At 37.5% G+C, this 20,679-nt stretch overlaps 1 protein-coding gene across 3 annotated transcripts in view; it reads right to left on the reverse strand.

The window, feature by feature from the left end:
- Positions 1–2,456: 2,456 nt before the first annotated feature.
- Positions 2,457–20,679, reverse strand: part of LOC133994469 (glutamate receptor 3) — a 71,706-nt gene continuing 53,483 nt past the window's right edge. For 2 of the 3 annotated variants that reach the window (XM_062433727.1, XM_062433726.1), the window contains 4 exons: positions 18,335–18,533; positions 10,531–10,778; positions 9,656–9,770; positions 2,457–2,702 (listed from right to left, as the gene is read on the reverse strand). In XM_062433727.1, the coding sequence (XP_062289711.1) occupies positions 2,457–2,702; positions 9,656–9,770; positions 10,531–10,778; positions 18,335–18,533 (808 nt within the window). Of the gene's footprint in view, positions 2,703–3,799; positions 3,915–9,655; positions 9,771–10,530; positions 10,779–18,334; positions 18,534–20,679 lie in introns of all 3 variants that reach the window. The other variant, XM_062433725.1, reaches the window with a different exon arrangement.

Genomic DNA, 20,679 nt, shown 5'->3' on the forward strand with positions numbered 1-20,679 from the left:
TCATTCCTCATTTTCATAGAAGTTCCCTTCATAATGCACCTACAATGTAAATGCGTTATCCATAGTCTGTGGAAATTGAAAAATTTATTTAAAAGTTGAAATGTATGAAGCTTCAGCCGTCCAGATGAGTCAAAGCAAGTCATTCCCTTTTATGATCCTTCCACTGCAGCTGAACAGGAAAACATTGTGTTGAGGCACAAAGAGAGATTTTTCTTTTATGAAAAGACTAACCACTTTATCTGACAAACTGAAGCTTCACATTATCTTCAGATAATGTTTAAAAACATGTATGCGTACATGACCACGTTTGACATGAACAGGAGGGATGATTAGAATGAGCAAAACCTGTTTCAGTTTATTATTTGGGCAACTGACTTGTTTTAAGACAGACTTGGAAAGATAGTGAACCCATCCTTTAAGACAGAAAGGGGGAAAAAATACAATAAAACACAACATTTTGATTTACTACATCAAAATAATGAGATACTGAATTAAAATAGAGATGAGTCATAACTTTGACTCAGTATTGTCACAGTAAGTCGACTAAGCATGATGAATTATTTTTCTTATCCTAACTTTTCATTTATAATTTTTCCTGGCACAGATGGGCTTCCATACTTAAACGATTTGAGATGATTTCATTAACAGAAAAATGCTGTTTGTCAGTCTGACATATCTGTAAGTAAAGTTGCAGCAGAGCAAACTAATTCTAACTGATAAATGACTGTACATTTTTGTTTCTTAATGGTAAAAATGATCCTGTAACAAAACAGCCCAGTTTCTCTTTTATTTTTATTTTTTATAAAGTCCAACATTCACACTGATACTTAATATCATATGTAAGAAAAAGAAAGTCAAGAAGATGAATATAAACCTGCTTTTATTAAGGAAATGTAATAAAATCCTTTGTACATGACCTCTCCACGTAGGTTCATTGTGTCCATACATGCAACTCTCATGGTTGAGGTACTGTTACAAATGAACTGAAAAAAAAAAAAAAAACCCAAACTGGATCAAATGTCGCTATATAAACTAACTAAACCAGGGTCCATTTCGAGTTGCCATTTGGTAAAATTCACATGCACGTTATCTGGGGAGAAAAGGATGAGAAAGTCTGATATACTAAACAAATGTAGGCGTACATGGTTTGTAGCATTTTCAGATTTTTTTTCCTTCCTTTTATAAAAAGTTCACTTATACAAACAGACAAATGTTTCATTCATAGCTCTCTTCCTCAATGTACAGCTCACCAGCTCACCTTCTGCATAATGCATAGACACAGAAAGCGTATCACAACCCCAAGAAGCAATGGTGTGTTTATCAGTTACCAAAATGTTGAGATTCACAGCTGCAGATACTGCATTTACATGAGAACAGCTTCTAAGTGTGTACAAAGTGTAAACCATAAGCTCAGTTAAACAATTGGAATATGCCGTTACATAAAAAGGGGTCACTCTCCTAGTCTCTAAAGATTTTATAATTCTTCTTGGGTTCAACAATATGGCACTAAGTGATTAAAAGCGGACCTCATTTCAATAAGAAAAATGCTCATCTCAAAAATTGTGGCAGTTGAAACAAATGCAGTCGCTCTCGTGGTCGATTTAAAACAAGCATCTAAGAGAATACAGAGTCAGGTGTACATGATGTCCAACAGGCTTTGAAAAGAAGTTTCAGATGACCACTACTCTCATATTACTGATATTTTCTGAGTAAAAACTGGGGTACAATGTTGTCAGTTTTCATTAATGCTTAACCCTACTGACTGATGCTTGTCCTAAATATTATGACACTGAAAATATTCTTATAGTAAAACAAGAAAATGACTTTACTTCACTAAATATAACATTTATCCAACTTAAGATTTCACCACAAAAATATGTCTGTAAAGGATTCAAATTACTTCATAAGTACTCCAGGATGGTTTATTTGTAAATCATGGCTTTTTTTTTTCTTCTTCTTCTTCTTCTGCGATATAGAAAACAAACTGAAATTACAACAGTTCATCTAATTGTCATTTAAAGCAACATTTTTGCCCTAGTTCCACAGATTTTTTTATTTCCCAAGTGAATTAAATTTTGATTGCATTGCCATGACGCCAAATGCTCCATAAGGCACTACAAGAGGCAAATCCCATGTTTCCAGAAGCTAAAAAGTCCTGTTGCGTCATTGCCCCTCTGTTAGTGTGACTGGCCTCGCAACACAGAATGAGCACTTGTTGACTTCTAGGCTTGTGTCCAAGCTGATGACAAAAGGCTGTTGCCTCCAGGATGCCAGCCTCCGGGGTCGTTGGGGTCACGCAGAGTGGCTGTTTTCCATCCAGACGCACCAGTGGGAATTGACACATTTCACCTCTGTAAAAAAAAAACAAAAAAACCCCTTCAATTTACTACGAGTTTAAGTTCCAACTGTAACACCATGGAAGCTAAAAAAAGAAAAGAAAAAAAAAGACCTACCCTCTAGATTTTAACACTCTCTGTCCCATATACGTTGTAGCCTTCACGATACGTGGCAAAATTCTGGGTGTTTGCCGGAGGGGCTGGCTTAAAGTTTTGGGCATTCTTTGCCAGCTTCAGTCTTTTGGTTTCTTGCCGTGACTTATAGCAGAACTCTATCAAAGCCACAGTCATAGCCAGGCCAAGCCCTCCCACCAGAATATAGAAGACTCCTGCCACATTGCTCAGGCTTAGTGCACTTGTCTTGTCCTGGGGGAGGTAAAGACCACCGTTAAGACTTTTTTAAAACTGGCACTGTGAGGCTGACCTCAATAAACAACCAACACAAATCCTACATCCTCTCTGCACTACAGCATGACTAAACAGTAACTCTGAGGAGGTTTCTAATTGTGTCTACTAAACCCTCATGAGATATAGTTGCCTGATTTAGACTATGAGTGACATAAATTGGAACAACCTGGCACTAAATGTGTCTACTTCCTCCTCTCTTAAGTTATCTCTGCTCTAAAAGCTGGGAAGGTGAATGTAGAGAGAGCTGCTATCTATCCTACTTTATGGTCTCTTTACGAGACCACCTCTAAAGGAAGGCGGTCGTGGTCGTACAGGTCTACAGATTAAACCCTTGATTCACTATCATAGCTACTGCACTTAACCTTCGACACACTGCATTTGTACAATCAAAGTGGCAAGCTGTGGAAGGCGAATTGAACCATTTTGCTGCTATTAAAAGCCAAACAGTAATATTGAAATTCATTTATGTGAGTTTTACCATTTGCATTTGAACCCTGCAGGACATTTTTTTCGTCCAGTCCAACTATGAGACATGACTATTAAACACCATTTGACCACTTTGTAGTCAGGTGGTATTTAAAGGTCAGTTTGGACTTTGTCAGAATAAGGATGCCTTTGGGAAACGTGTTGAGTTAATATACACAATTTGCATGCAAATGAATAAGAACACCAATAAACTAAATTTCAATAGAGGTTTGGATAATAAAACAGCAGTATAATGGTTTCAATTCTATGATTCAACTTTTCAAAAATCTGATGGTATGAATAAAAAATAACGTGTGTAATCATGCTGCAATTTTTTAAGAAATCTTGAGTTGTCTACATACAGTAGTGATGAGGTTAATGTAATGGATTATGATCAGCATGTACATAAATCGGACTATGTGTGAGGTGAATCTAGTTTTTAACGTGTTGCATGTTATTCTGAGTGCAAACAAGCAAGTATTCAGGTATATCATGTCATGATTAACAATGTATGCTTTAGATGTTTGCATATGAACAGTTAGGTCAAAATGCATTTAGCAATCAGTGTAAAAAGACCTGCAGCGACTGACCTTACTTCCAGAGTCCTTGGTTCCACATTCACCCTTATCGTACCACCATTTGTTTTTCAGCTTGTCTAAGATGCCTTGTTCACTGAGTTTCAATACTGCAAGGTTTACAGGAGTTCTTCACGTGGGAAATAACATAAATAACATTTTATTATGTTATTTTATGTTATTCAACTTTTTTAACTACTTTATACTGTGCAAAGCGATAGAGTAGGGTCCTGGCCAAGACATCACAGATAGCAAGCAACACTACAGTATATATATAAATAAATCCATAAATATATATGACCTTTCATAATTCATGACTACCCTAACATTGCCAGACCCTACCTATATCGCTTTGAGTAATCGGCACACACTGATCACAAAAAGAGAAAAAGATTTGAACTTGCAGAATAAAGCAGCTGCTGCATAGCTTTCACAGAATGAAACAGATAAAAAACAGATGCAGTCATTGCTGAGGGCACATTTTTTTTGCTATGGGCAGCTTTTTTGATGTTTAGCAAGGTGGATCTAACAGGAACCCTTTCTTGACTAACAAACAAAACACAGCAGTCCAATTTCATTAACAGCTGTTAGAGGCTAATGTCTCACAAAATCACCCCTATAGACACACAGTGTCCGATGTGATTAGTACACTGAGAAACTTCATCTGTTTGTGCCAATCAAGACATATCAGATCAGATGTTTCTCAGTTGCTCTGCTGCTACGTGTACGCATCCGAATCATTAGCAGACAAATGAGGTCAAGTAAATTTGGTTGTAAAAGTCTTTAAAGACAACTTTATGAACCAAAGTCCGTGATGACGAGAGTCATAATTTGGGGTTGTTTGTTTTGCAAGACATTACATTCAATTTCCTCGACTGCTAGATTTCCAGGCTTATTTCCTTTCAGAAAAAAAGATCAGTGTTTGTCAACCAACATCATCAAATATATTGTATTCACCACTGTGTTCTTTGTATGTCAAATAGAATACAAACACTATTTTTTATGATATATTGAAAAGCATAAAACATAAAGAAGTCATGCACCGTCTTAAGTGGATGATCTGCAGTCCTGTTCTGCAGTCAGAAAGGCAAAGTAATGATTTGATTTGTTTGTGAAAACTGCCTCACACACACAAACAAATAGCAGAATCTAAACTGAGATGCATGGATTTGAATGCAACTCACTCCGCAGCTTTTAATCCCATCACGGGACAGAATGGAAAATGAAATGACCATGAGCTTTGAACTAAATGGTTGGTACACTTCATGAATCAAGCAAACTGCCATAAACATCCTACTTACAGTGATTTGTAATTGTATAATTTAGACAAAAACACATTTTGGATACTAAGGCTCTGTGTTATGTAGCATTTTAGACACTATGAGGACAAATACTGAACAAAAAAGCTTTTTATAATGAGCCTGTTTAAGGGTATTCATCTCAGTATTAAGCACTTTTAAAAGATTGTTATTGATGAGCATCTACCATCTTCCTTTCAAGTGTTTTTGTCTCCCTAACGCAGAGTGAGCTTCTACTTTGTTCAGTCTGTTAAGCCTCCTTTCAGTGGGGAGACAAACTGTTAAAGAGTAGTAAAGCCTCCCTGTGCTCTTTGGCTGTCTCACCTTTGACCTCCCTACACAGAACAGAACGTGTCAAAACTCATCAATTATCACATAACTATGGAAAGATTATGATTGTGCCACGGCTGTGTGTGCAGGATGATATAATAAATTATTCCTCTACATTTTTTTCAGCCTGAAGTTGTATAATTATACTGGCTGAACTGCAATGATTTGCTGGTTATTAGATTAAGACCCAGGCCTCAGACACACCACCAGGTGGTGGCCATGGACTTTTAAATATCTGCCCAGAATCACAGTTGGAAAAGAAAAAAGCTTTCCCTGTGTCTTTTCTCATCTGAAAAATGTGAATACAAACAGATTATTGTCCATAAACACTGATTATCTGTATAGAAACACACAGATTACAGTAATATCTATAGGACAACTAACCGTAACTGTATCTGGTTATTCACTGGAAACATCTTGACTTTTGTGCAATGCATAGATGTAAAGACCCTGAATTATATTGAATAAAAAAGATTTAATATCTAAAATTCAAAAAGCACAGAGCAACATAACTGTCATCAAACCTTGATGGAGGCTGACGGGCTATTTCACACCAACCTCAGAGGTGAAAAGGGCCACTTGTGAAAAACACACCATGGGGGTAACAGAAAGAAAACGTACATCTGTTTCCTTTCAGAGTCCCTAAGCAGACATGAAATTAATGCATTCAAGTATGTTTGCTCTGTTGGCCATTGCAGTGTGGTCTGTATAGATGTATAACCTGTCATTCACTGTCAAGGAAAATACACTCTCAATGTCCCAAACCTCTGATGTAACATCAGTTCACCACTCCACGGAGAGTCAACTCAAACTGATAAAAACTGTGATTCATCAGACCAGCGTTGACTAACATCTAGAACTGAGAGCCTGTCTGTAATAAACAGCTCACATCAAGACTAAACCTGCCTGTACTGCTGCTCACTGAATATCTGCATTTTACAAACACATACAAAGTGTTAAGGACAGAAAAAAGTTGAGTTTTAGTGACACTGAAACTGTAAAAACATCCATGTAATCTAATCTAATCTAAAATACTGTACAACCCACTGAGCAAAACCTATAAAATGATACTGGATAGTCCTAAATTGTACAGTACACATATGCTGATGTATCTAAAGGGAAAAACTAAGTGTCACTCTCATTTCAGTTTTCTATACTGAAAAATAAATAATTATATTTATATAACACAGATAATAACATAATATTAAAACAAATATTAAAATAAATATAATGAATATATTATAAAATAAATAAAAAATATACATGTATACATCATTGCAGTTTAGGCAGTGTGATGTATATGTAAATATTTGTGTGAATGTAAGAAAAATGTAGATCCTATATCTAATAGTCTTTATATTTATTTATTTTATTTATTTATTAACAATTAAATACCATATAGAGATTGATATATCTAATAGTTTAGTTTTTTGATATACTTATAACATTACATTTATTTATATTTTTCCAGTTTTGAGTTTCTATTGTTTCTATTTATTTTACTAATTCGTATTTTTACTCTAATTTCTTATTCTTTATTATAATATGCCACCAGCATTTCTCTGCACGTAATCAAATCAAATCACAATGCATAAGCATGTGACACGTAACCGTGACAAATGTCAAATCTATTTAATTGTAACTGATCTGGTGCCTCCTGCACGGAACACACAATATACTGTAAAAACTGAAATGCATGGCACATTAAAGTGGTTTATTGATAACGAGATAATTCAGTATGTGTCTCCCTGACCTGCTCTTTAGCTTACTTTTCATCATGTGACTGTAATAGTTTGAAACAAAAAGCACTTTAAGATTTATAAAACCCCACACACATTATTGTCATTAACAGTCAGCAGCAAACTGTATACAACGACAGCCACATCAGCCACCGAGGCCTCCGTCCTCTCACTTTCACCTGCTCTCCAGTGACTGTCTGGTAATGTGCAGCCTCATTAATTATTTATCTAGTCAACCAATCACATTTCATTCAAATCTGGGATTATCTGAGGTAAATATATCCTAGAAGCAGAAGGCTGGATCTGTAAAAAAAACAAAAAAACAACCTAAAGTGTCTTGATTGTCTCAAGGACTAAAGTCACAGCTCCTCTGTATTTCATATTTTTAGAGTTTTACAATAACTTTAAAAAACTGCCCTTGTTAAATACTTCTATGAAAACAGGACGTGATTTCCATTGCGTTGCTCCTTTAGGATAGTTGTTTTTTCTCAGGCGTGTTGTTGCCAGCATCTCAAATCTGTGTTAAAAGAGTGACTGAGAAGAGTAGGAATGTATCTGCCTGATTAAGTACAAGAGGTGGACAGAATATCATTAACACCTGTTCAATGTATTACAATGCAATACAACAGCCAGGGCTATAAATCTTACATTTGTGAAGCTTAATAATGAATACTGTTCAGTTTTTATTGAGGCTGTGTCAGAGAGGTCTTTGATGTGTTGCTGCAGCATTATCCTGCATCTTATTGGAAGTATAAGCTTCACAAAGATAGTCTTTATCGTTATATTGGATTTGATACATTGGACAGGTGTTGCCCACCTCCTGTACCTGTCCTGAGTGTTAGGAACAAGTTAACCTCTGTTCCCTCTCTGTCAAGTCAGAACTTTACCTTTCGGTCTGTCTGCAAAACAGGAATGTGGCGTCTGAAAATGTTCAAAACCAACAAAATAACACACAATATGTACAAACCATGCAAAATACTGACTCTCATGGACAAATTAAGACATAAATCACATACTGTATGATGTCTGAATCGAATAACATCACACAGCAGGAACATAAATGAAAGCACCTGTAAACATTTCTAGATTTGTGACTTTAACGTCCTGTTTTCTTGTGAGCATGTCTGAATATAGAAACATTAAAATATAATTTGACTGATTTGATGTGCTGTGAATGTCACACTCTCTCAGTGGTTGTTACATACAATATATTTCCATTTTACTGTTAAACTGTGAAATCATCCACTCGTGCACTTCTGAAAGTGAAATAAGGACAAAGAAATGTGGCAGTCAGTCAGATGTGATCATCTACTCTCTGTCTAACCGGGGAATCGAGGCAAATAGCTAGCGAGAGGAGACGGCTCCTTTGTGTTATCCCACTGGTAGTATCCATGTCCTGCTCACTCAAGAATGGATGACTTGAGAGAATAACAGCAAAGTTAGCTTTTTCTCCTCTTTTGCAATATGCCAAGAGTACTGTGGTCATGATGCAAGCTGAAAGGCAGAGGCAGAGATGGATCCACAATTGGGCTGTTACCGCGCCCTGATGTCTGAAACACAAGATCCGGGGCCTCATTTACAGAAAAGATGTACAACAGATTTGATTGGAAGAAAAAAAGCCATTATTGCATCATTATTTGGAAAAAGATCCAGTTTTTTTCCATAATTATCTTTTTTAAACTTCACATTTAAGGTGTGAATGCAGCCTCACTCTTTGCACATCAGCTCTATACTCACTATTAGAAATGATCTTAATACAAATGTGAGATTCAAATCAAATCCTCTTGTACAAATGGGGCCACCGGTTATATCTTACACTCTACTGAAGGGTTTACCAGGTCAGGGTGGCCATGGAAAGACTTTGACTGGCCTTGGATCAAGACCAACCAAAGGTTTCTGTCAGTCTTACGCTGGATTTTCGGTGAGAGGATGTCGGACAAAAAGTTTGGACCGTTAGTTGTCACTCTGTCATTAGAATTCTCACGTTTGCCTGCGATGCTTAGTCCCCTCAAGACAACGCTGTTCCCCGTGCCTGCCCTAACGCCCAGGCGGCAGATTGGAGAGTGCATACATTGTTCAACTTGAAAGTACTTATCTTGTGAAATGATGCTGGCTTTAAAACCTTCTGGCAGTATTGCGAATGTCAACTATTGAAGATACGAAGCTTTCATGTTGGCCTGTAGATATAAAAACCAGAGGGAAAGATGCGTTCTGTCTTTCATAACCACAGGCCAAAAACACAAAAACAACTACTCTATCACAAGCACAATGTTAACAAATGACTGTTCTGATCTCCTTCTGTCCTATTTCTCTATCTCAGCACGTTTTGGGCTATTTTTCTCCTCCATTAGCCAAGTAAAGGGTTCCCACTCGATCACAGTTGCACGTTAAATATGGAAAACGTATTTATCAGTAACTTGTTGCCCAAAGACTACATTCAGTGACGACAGCCTTGCCGATTACTCTGTTCTAGGATACCCGACTTTGGTGACATTGAGGCTGACCTTAGAGTCACCTCCCCCGCTGCCGCACTCTCCCTTGTCGTACCACCATTTGTTTTTCAATTTGTCCAAGAGGCCTTGCTCATTCAGTTTTAACACTGCCAGGTTAACAGCATTTCTTGAAACGATAAAACATAACTTGTAAGAAAATGAACAGGTCCGTGAGAAATCTAATATAGAATATTAGTAAAAAAGTAGTAATAAATGTCAATGGTTCATAAGGGGAGCACGGAAGGGACAAATTGGTAAAGAATTTCACTGGTGTGGAAAGGTAAGAAGCATTTTAACAGGAAAGAAAACGCTAAATATTAGAGAGGTGGCATGGAGGGTCACATTGCTTGTAACTGAAGTGTGCGGGATGGGGACAATCTGTCATTGTTGAATTAGAAATAAGAACATCCAGCATGCTGCTTAACATTCATCACAACTCACAGACCAGCATTTTTAACTAGCAAATGAAGACATATTTCATCGTTAAATTAGAAGCAATGCAAAGGACACCACAGAAACCAGGAGGGAGGGGAAGGTTGAGGGAGGAGAGCAAAACAATCGAGGTTGGGGGAGAAGGTGACACAGTGCACATCGACATTCAAATGGATTTACTGAATGCAACTAATATACCAAAAAACAGAACTTTCCTTAAGAGAAAGAAGAAAGTAACACAAAGAGACACAAACCAGATAGATAGGACAGAACAGAAAATGGCTGAATGTGTTGATTAAATTTAAATAACTCATAATACTGTTCACTCATTGATGCAGTTGGAGAAAAAAAAAGAAGAATTAAGGAGTGAGGAAGAAGAGAATGACAAAAGGAGACATCAGGGTAGGTGGAATACTATAACAACATGGAGGATATTGTTATATTATCCCACCCACCTTAATGCAGAGCCTTTAGGTGTAGCCACACCGTAGCCCTTAGAGTCGAGGTTTCCGCCCACTTTCATGGTGTCACATGGCTTCCGCTGCTCTATGTACTCGTTCATAGTGGATTCGAGAAGAAAGGCGAACTTGCCCTTCGACTTTCGTACCCGGGATACCCCGTCTGGTGTTGTCTTGGCAAACACTGAAGGTTCAGCTGATTTCATGTATGACCACATTTTCTCATAAACTGCTATTTTGGAGCGCTGTATGTGAGGGAACAGAGAGAGAAAACAGAGACAGTTTAGTCATGAGCTGAATATAAAAACATTGACAACCATAAAAAAAATAAACATTCATAATGAGCCGCTGTGGGTTTTAGTTGAAAGAATAGACATTTTGGGAGAACAGGCTTAGCAGTGCACAGTATGGAGCTAAAGGCAGGAAGTGATTAACTTACTTTAGGGACTGTACAAAAATGATTGAGATGGGAAAATATTGAAATTTCTAGAAAGACTTATTCATACACTCACATACCACTTTATTAGGAACACCTTTATAATCTAATGCAATCCAATACAACAGCTCTGCCATATAGTCAATTTTTACAGAGCTTATATATTTTCAGTTTTCGTTGACTAATAATAACATTTAATAAAAGTGTTCCTAATAGTTTGTGTATTAATGAGTCCACTACAACCTCAATAATAAATATACAGTAGAATTATATAATAAAATCCGGGTATTAAGACCTGGTATTCCTAATAAAGTGCTGGTATTATTACCTGGTATTAATAAATAAATAAAGTGCTTGGTGAGTGTATATTTTTGGACCCTCCCTACAATACCACAACATAGTAGTAATTGATGGAAAAACATGCTGCTCTATTTTGGAATCAAGAGCTGCTGAATTAACAATTATTGCTGCCACCAAATTATTCATCGTCATCACCAAGTGATTCATCATGAAATAATCATTTAGAGATTATTACTGCTACCAAATCAATAAACCGGACACAGGCACCAACTTAGACGTACACCCTGGAGAGATGATATTAAATCATGAATAAACATTGAGACCATCATGTAAGAAACTGACGTAATGGTCCTTTATATAGTAAACACTAGTAAATGGCTGATATTGATGGTTGTATCAAGAAAGTCAGACTACCCTCTTTTCAGCTGAAGGAAAGGGTTAGGGTTATATGCATTAATTTAATTCCTACAGATAACCGACTCACCTCTCTGGGCTTTATCCTTAAATGTGAGTGGTATCACTTTTCTCATCTAATTCATATTTTTTAAATTTTTGAATTATTTCTTTAAAGCGACTCTGAATCACATGGGGAAAAAACAACAGGTGTTGTCAGCCATTAAAGCTCATGTTGTGCCATCACCAATCACTCTTGCCTCTTATAATTCAGAGTGGATTCACCCTTTAAAAGCAAACAGTGCAGCAAGGGTATCGGGCTTTTTGCCAGCAGCCTGAAGTCTGACAATCTGGCAGCACAGCAGAAGTAAACTGCAGGCCATGTTTGGTATCAATATTAACAGACAGAACTGACCTCTTCCTTCTCATCTTGTGCTCCTACCAGCAGATCACAGCTGGAGTCACAATCACGATGGTTTCATTCTTAATGAAATCGAATCAGTCCTTTCACACATTTTATCGGCCTAGTTGATTTGACCAGTATGACATTTTAAAGACCTGTTGTGCGGCATGATGCTACAAAAAAATTGCGATTGGCGGCATGAACAAGTTTCACACTCCAGGTTCTTTATTAAATATATAAAGGAATAGTTCAACATGCTCATTTGCTTTCTTTCTTGCTTCATAGTTTCTTTGTTTAACCTGTGCAAAACTGACAAATATGGCAACATGACAGTGATGACAAGACAGCTTTGGAGCAACTGGTAGGTGGTTTTATCACTTTTGAGAAAAGCTACTGTTTCCCCTTGTTTTCAGTCTTTATGCTAAGCTAAGCTAACTGTCTCCTGGCTGTAGCCTCATATTTAACAGACAGACATAAGATTGATATCGATCTCCTCATCTAAGTCTCTGCAAGAAAGCAAATAGGCTTATTTCCTAAAATGTCAAACTATCCCCTGGAGTACAAAGACACACACACACACACACACACACACACACACACACACACACACACACACACACACACACACACACACACACACACACACACAACATGGTCATTTCTGGGGACATTACATAGACTTACATTAATTTGCTGGGGACTTAACCTAACCATCACCTTAACCACTGACCTAAAAAACAGCTTTTGTCCCCATTTAGACAAGCCGTCCCCATTAACGGGTCCTAAATCTGAATTCTGTCCCCAGAAATAGCCTGTGACAGACCACACACACACACGCACACACACACACACACACACACACACTTATTAAAAGTTCAGTCAGTTAGATGTTTGTTTATACTAATGTAAATTGTATTTTAAAGGTTATTATTAATTATTAGTTTAATATATTATGTGCTGGACTATTTCTAGAGTCTCTGCTGGTTGCTAGGCAGCCGCATGCCTGCCTTTTTTTCCTCAAATCCTGAAGAACAACTTTTACTGTGGCTAAGCCTGTGCAGGTCTAATTTTTTTTGCAAAAGCTGCAGACAGACTTCTTCATCATTTTGGTCACCCTATCTGAACGAAACCATAATTGGAGAAAATAAGATCTATGGATTGCATCTCAGCCTCTTTTAAGAAAAAAAAGTGTTCACTGTCTCAAAATATGGATGTTCTTTCTTGTAATTTGGTGTGTCACATTAACATAAACCAATCCAGAGCAAACAAAAACTCTATTGCAGAGTCATCTGTTCAAACATGGTCAAATATTCACAAATCCACATGATAGTGAGTCAAATACCAAACATTTTGTGTTCCTTGTTTGACAGTGTAGAGCCCTCTGTGATGGCGCTGTCTTTAATCCGTTTAACCTGCTCACTCTGGGACTGACGGCCTCACCTCTGTGGCCCAGTCAGCTGCCAGCTGGAGCAGCTACAGACATGCACAGCACAGCCCTATTCTGACACTCAGTACGCTGCTAAAAATGGCCAGAGAGAGGCTGATCGCTTGTCACGGGGGAGCTGGAGTACACAGCTGTCTACAGTAGAGGGGAAAAATACAGAAGCTGCATTAAACTGGGCTAATGTGACCTTCTGCGGAGCTTGGCAAGGGAGAAAAGAAGCGCCTCAGAGAAAACTTTGGCTTGAAACTTTTCATTATTTCTAAATGTCTTCAACGGACTGCTTGTCACGATTGTGCTCAAGGCATGAGAGTCAGGTTCATAATCATTCTGGTGTAAAGGAAGGAGAAGAGTGATGTCAGCACTGAAACTCTGGAGCTATAACAAATATGATATAATGGAAAAAACAAAGTTCATGAACTCAAATGTTTTCTGGTTTTTATTTTTTCTGAATATACTATTCTGTACTTCTTTATTTATCACACATCTAATCACTTGAGTTGACCTAACACTCATGTGTTTACTTGTTTCTTTACTGTATTTGTAATAAGGGAATCAAGTCTGTGTGACTGGTTTCATCCAGATTATACATTCAGTAGTTGTGAGTCAGCTCTACATCCCATCTGGTTGGTAAATATAAAGGAAAACATCAGAGTGAATTGACAAACTATGTCAGCTCAGTGTTGTGTACGGCAACATAAATAATTGACCGCAGATGTAATGGATTGTAGGCTAAGGCTAGTAAGTGAATCATTCTTGACATATGCACAATTTCAGCTCAGCTGAGCGTTCATGTAAACACTCTTAACATGACAATAATAGCTGATGACAGGCCTGACCATGGTGTGAAAACAGCGATTCTTTTCTGGGTTACATGTAGATGTGTGCTTGTCAGGAGCAGGTTGGTCGACGGTGTAGAAATCTGTGAAACTCCTCATGCTGTCAGACTGAGAGTCCCCTAAGAAATCTTCTCACTACACCGGGCAGGGTTTAACAAAGGTTTATTATTCATTAAATCACTCTTAACTTATGACTTGTGTAATCACAATAATTTGTTATTAATGCCATTTCCCATGGCCAGTGAGAAATCTGGGTTTTTTGCCCTTCATCCATTCTGGGAATAGTAATAATATTACTCTACACTCAAAGCCCAACCGCCTGTTCATCTGTCAGTAGCTGACTGAAGGGCTGAGAGTGATTCATGGCCCTTAGTGTACGTCTGTCACTCTGTCATCCCAAAACAGAGACGACAGGCCAAACAAAGCGTGTGCAATCTTTCTGGTGTTTTATTTATATCTGCATGCAATTCTTAGTTATGTGCACAGTGATTAAAACTCATAACATGTATGCTAATATTCAATGGAAACAAATTAATACAGAAGCTAACATGGCTTGTTTAGCAGAGCCATGGTAATTAAAATGAAAATCATCGAGAAAAAAAACACGTTAGCTTTGTAATAAAAAAAGTAAACCGAACCTCGTACAAAACTCTGACTCCGACTCATAATTGTCAGTCTGGAAAATTCACTGTATGTAGAGGTGGGTTCATCACAAGATAACCCATAATTTGTTGGAAATGAGGATTAAATGTTAGATATGTCTTTTAAAGGAATAGTTTAACATTTGGTGAAATAGCTTTTTATTCGGAGTTAGACAAGAAGATTGACTCTTGTACTTCACTGTTGAATATAAGTATAAAGCCAGGAGTCTGTTAGCTTAATTTAGAATGGATCTGCCCAAAAGTAACAAAACCACAACCAGCAGCTCTAAAGCTCATTAGTTAACACCTTATATTTAATTGTTTAATCCCTAGAACAGACATGTAAAATGACAGGTTGTAACTTGTCGTTTTTGTCGTAATTCCAGTGCATGAAACCACAACTTTCCCCCCTTGTTTTTACATTTCTGTTTGTGTCTGGATTAACCAAATGAGGTAGTTAGTATGGTTTAGATGTATTGGTATGTACCTTTTTTTATTTTATTTATTTATTTTTTACTTTGACTGCTAGGCTCGCTGTTTCCAGTCTTTGTGTTAAGATAAGCTAATTGTTTTCTTCATCTAGCATATTAAGCTGAGAAAGCTTTCTGAAAGCCAGAAAGGAATGAAAGCAAGTGTCTGAAAAATGTTCATCATATATTATGTGCATTGAGGAGGCTGCATGAGCTGGTTTAAGTGACGCATCCTCTTTGAAGATCACTATAAAATGTATTTACAGCTCCTATTATTCATTAGCTTTTAATTGCCAGTTTTCAGTAACCGTTGCTTAGAATGTCTCCTCTTCACTGACATTTGGAGGAAGAACGTTTGGCAGAATATTTGTCACTCAGGATGAAGTCACAACAGGCCTGTCAATTATCTCCTCAGGAGCACCTTTGACAAATCACAGCCTGCCAAATACATGATGAATTAGCAGATCCACAGAGAGAAACTGCTGCTCATAGAGCTGCTTTTAATGTGATGATTCACCAGGAAGCCTCAAAAATAATCTGTCGAATATATTTGATGAATTTTCATTTTTCTTTAAAAACAACAGATTTGATTATATTTTTAGGGCAGTCTTCAATAATGTATGTATGAAGTCAATAAGACAAATGGAGTCAGATGAAAAGTTTCTATTTTGACAAAATTAGTGTTTGCGTTGTAGCTCACACCTACATTTTCAACTTCAGTGTAGAGATGTGTTTAAACAAAGTGAAATTGGCAAACAACTAACTCACTAACACTTTATAAAACAGTCTGGGATTTACAGTGTAATTACTGTATGAATCAGGTACTTTAAAATACTTATCAGTTGCAACTGGTACTTAAATATGGGTACACAATTGTTCCCAAAACTAAGTTTTGTTTCCAAGTACTGTCTCCTGTAGATATCCAGTTTTTTACAAAAATATAGAGAGCATAATAATTTCTTTCTTCTTTGCTCTAAAATGTCCAATTGTTACTCCCATTGTTGGGATTTGCACCTGATTCATTCAACAAAATTACATCACATAGTAATAGTTCATTAGATTTAACAATGTTATAATCCATGGTAACCAGCTACTTGGACTTCCTGTTTGAAAGAGTTCACCTAAGTTGGATTCTCATTCGCTTTTCATTAGAAAGTCTGAACAACCACATTTTCCATAACGTTAAGAAATGCTTTCAAGCACTCTGCGGTGCAGGAGATGTGAGTTACAGATGACCTCCTCCACACTGATCGTGGTGATTGCACCATTTCAATGCTTTTAAAACCTCAGTTCAGCATGGCACAGCAAACGGAGCCACTCTGCCTGGACGCTTTTAGAAATGGCTTGGGTCACAGAAACATTATACGTGCCTACACTTGGTCACATCCATGCAAAGATTTTCCCTTTCATGAAGAATCTTTCATCCCAAAGGTAATGATACCAAAATGTTTTCTTTTTTGACTTATCCTTTGAAAGCTATGATCTTATTTGGTCATGCTTTCGCTGACTGTCCTTAAAATTACTCACAAGGCCAAACCAAAAGACAGAAACGTGCTGTTCTACCATAACTGCATTGTAGAATATTTACACTAGACGTCTGTAAATCTCAGATGAGATGGTAAGATGTGATTTTATAAGTCCCTGTGGACCGATGCAGAGCCTGAAACAAACACACAGTGCCGTCCTGATAACTGAGTCTAACAGAGAGTAGGGTTTGTATTTATCAGACGTCTCAGGCTCACTCCGAGCAATCACACAGAGACACCAACTAGGACTAAAAATAGACACAGCTCAGAGCCGGACACTGGATGTGAATGACATTTCCATTTCCGAGGAAAGGGACGTCTGCTTTGAGATTGCGTTTTTGTGACAGAGGCCCACAAATTGGAATTATAATGACATCTTGTAGTTCTTCAACGTTTTTTTTTTTACCTAAAGTTTCAAACATATACAAAGAAGTCACCTGACAGTCAGATTGACCTGGCATTTTGTTTCCCTTCACTCTTTTTGAGTAGCTAAACAAATCAGAAAGAACTACATCTCTGCAATTTAATGTGAATCAAAATGATGAACGTATTAAAAGACCCACACAATTGTTCACATGCCTTTTAATGGCCAACACTACTTGACGTTGAATTATTAGTGTTTTTTTGTTTGTTTGTTTTTTTTTAAATCTTTAGACTTCTATGCATTGTGTGATCTTGATGAGAATATCTGTACTCTTGCTTTGGCAGCCCTTTGACTAGTGGAAATAGAAATTAATCTGCATATCAGACGAGGCCTCGTGAGGCTGATCAAACTTTGTTTTATAACTCTACAGATGGTTGGATGAGGAGCAGAATTGTACAGCTGAATTATTCCTTTTGCCAAAAAAAAACTGTAAAGCTGTAAAACCAAAGTTTGATGGGAAATTAAATTGGGAACAAAATGGATTTGCAAGCAGATGCATTCTGTCCAAAGCATAAACATAATACCATCATCTAGTTTTGTGGCCACATTAGGACTGAGACATTTGTTCATCGTAGCTGTTCATCCAAAAGCAAAAGGCTGCCATTTAATTCTAGGCAGTTTAATTTTTGAGTAAAACTTAATTTATAAAACACTGTGCGCTACTATTTTATGATATACTGAATTAATCTAACGTACTTGTAGTATGAATACTTTGGAAGTGCTGTATAAGAGCAAAAATACGATTATAGATATTCTTTTATCGATTATTCATTCGATTTATTACTTGGTAGGTAATAAATCAAAACCCACAGGACAGCTCTGGAGACTTATCTGGGACTGCACTTCTGGCCAACACTGACTACTGTCAGAGCCGCCATTTTTACACACTGTAGTGACAGCATGGATGACAGCCAGTTGAGGCACTCACCCTAAAAAACTCCTTTGTGGAGCCTGAGTCTAGCGTCCCATAAGCGATCTCTGTCTGCTTAGCCAGGTCCTCTGCGCTTTCAATTGGAGAAACCATCCTCTCCACTGTGAGGAAAGCAGCCAGATTTGCCGTGTAGGAAGAGATGATGATGAGGGTGAAGAACCACCACACTCCTCCAACGATACGCCCAGACAAAGACCTGAGAGGAGGAAACAGAGCAGACAGACAGACATGAGAGCAGCGTGCTCACTTCTACACAGGAAGGGGAAGGAGGAGCACTTTCCACTGTGTCTCCTGTGTTTGTTTCCCATTAAATAAGAACATGGACATATCTTTACTGTAACTCGATACAGTCGCGTGTACAGCTGATTAATTATTTTAAAATAATAAGCCTCATTACTTCTATATAACTGTGTCCACATTTAGTTTGGAACTAATTCAGGTGAGCAACCAGCTCAGATAGCCAAAAATGCTCAGCCCAACAGCAGCCTAAATCCAGCAGCCTGCAGACTTATGCCAGACCTGTGATGAGCGATGCCCCAGAGTCTGTCCAAGATGACTTGGGTTAATTCCAGAGACAACAATGGCCCCTAGCTAGCCTCTGTACTGTGGTACTGTGCATATTTCTTGTCACTGGTGAAATAGAACAGGTTCTGGTCTTCAATTAAACATTAACAAGCAACAGTGAGCATTTTAGTTTGCCTGGTAGTTTATCTGCTACATTTGTTAGAACATTTAATCTAGTTCAACTGTTGTCAAATTGAACACTCACAGCCACAACTTTAGACCACAGAGAACAGAACAAGTCTGAGGTAAATGCACCATGAGGTTTGGTCTGTTATTGAAGTCAGGGTGTGATGAGCCAAAATGCTCTGTCACACAGATACTCCCATCCTGCTCACTGGTCCTTAACCAATTATTCACAGTTTTCACATCTGCGTAAGAGGCTCCGGCTTTAAATCTGTGCCTGGCGGTTGAACCCAGGGTTCATTTTTTTCAAATTTGACTACATTCTCTGGTGCCATCCTTAACTTCCACCATCACACACATCCTCCACTGAGCACGCTGCTCTTAGATGAACTCGCTTTTCTCATTTCAAAGAGGGATCCATTTGCATCGCATCGCTGCATTGCAGATGATCTGGATTTCTCACAATATATTGTTTTCATAGCTTATTTATTCATTCAGACGATCCCTGTGGCGTAAATATTCAGCTTGGGATTCAGAGTTACAATCAAAACCTACAGTCTGCAGCAACTCCATTATCAAAAGTTGAAAAGAAAGAGTTTTTCAAAGTATGTCTTTAAATGTCTGGGGTTATTGGGATAATTATCAAGAATTGCATTATATTAAGGTCAATGATCATACTTGAGATGTGTTGGTCTAAACATGGTTGAGTCAGAAGAAAAGATGTTGGAGCTAAAAATGCACCAGAGATTACATAAGGTATTATTATAACGCTTCTTTTTCTGGTGGCTATAGTTTAAAATACTGGCCAACATAATACTGTGTTCAGCAAAAATGATAGACTCAGCATTTAAATAACAACTGCAGACCTGTGTAGCTGCAAGCCATCAGGTTTGTTTAAATTACCATTACTGCACCACCAATACAGCATCACTACTGGGAAATCTGTTTATTTTGAAAGGTTTTCTGCCAAATGTATGTTTTACCAAACCTCTTTGATACTCTCTGCAGCAGAAAGCTTTTGTGATGTTCTTTTGATCAATCATTTGTCTTACAGGCAGAGTTCAGTTATCTATCACTCCTGTGGTATTTACTGTATTAATATTTTTAATAATGAGTGTAAATGACACATCTGTGCAGACTGCAGTGTCTCCTATTCTTGTTCTTTAGTTTAATAGCTGTTATGACCTTGAGCAACAATAGTTTCCATTCAATAACGGCTTGAAAAGAAAGTCCTTTGGCAGCAAAGTAAAATCCTACATTTACTATTTAATTGAATTATTTTAATGATTTGCTGTAGTCTCACATATCTGCACATTTCAGTTTCAAACAAGCTTCATCCTCTGTGCTTCTTTATTGCATTGACTGGAGTTATGTCTATAGTCCTAAATCACTTCTGCACAACATACAGACAGTGAAAAGCTATTTAGATGCACTGATTATTACCAGCTTTCATCCAGAAACTACAATGAAATGACACACATTAGACGAGCAGTTGTGGAAATGACAGGCACTTATTTTCACTCTCAGGACTTCACAGGATGAATGTGGGATTTTTTTGTAATGTGGATTTTCTTGTTAAATGATAAAATGTGTTATTTCTAGCACTGTTACTAAATGTGTGCATTATTACATTACCTACTCACATCTTTATTATC

The sequence above is a fragment of the Scomber scombrus genome, chromosome 14, assembly GCF_963691925.1.
Source record: "Scomber scombrus chromosome 14, fScoSco1.1, whole genome shotgun sequence".
NCBI lineage: Eukaryota > Metazoa > Chordata > Actinopteri > Scombriformes > Scombridae > Scomber > Scomber scombrus.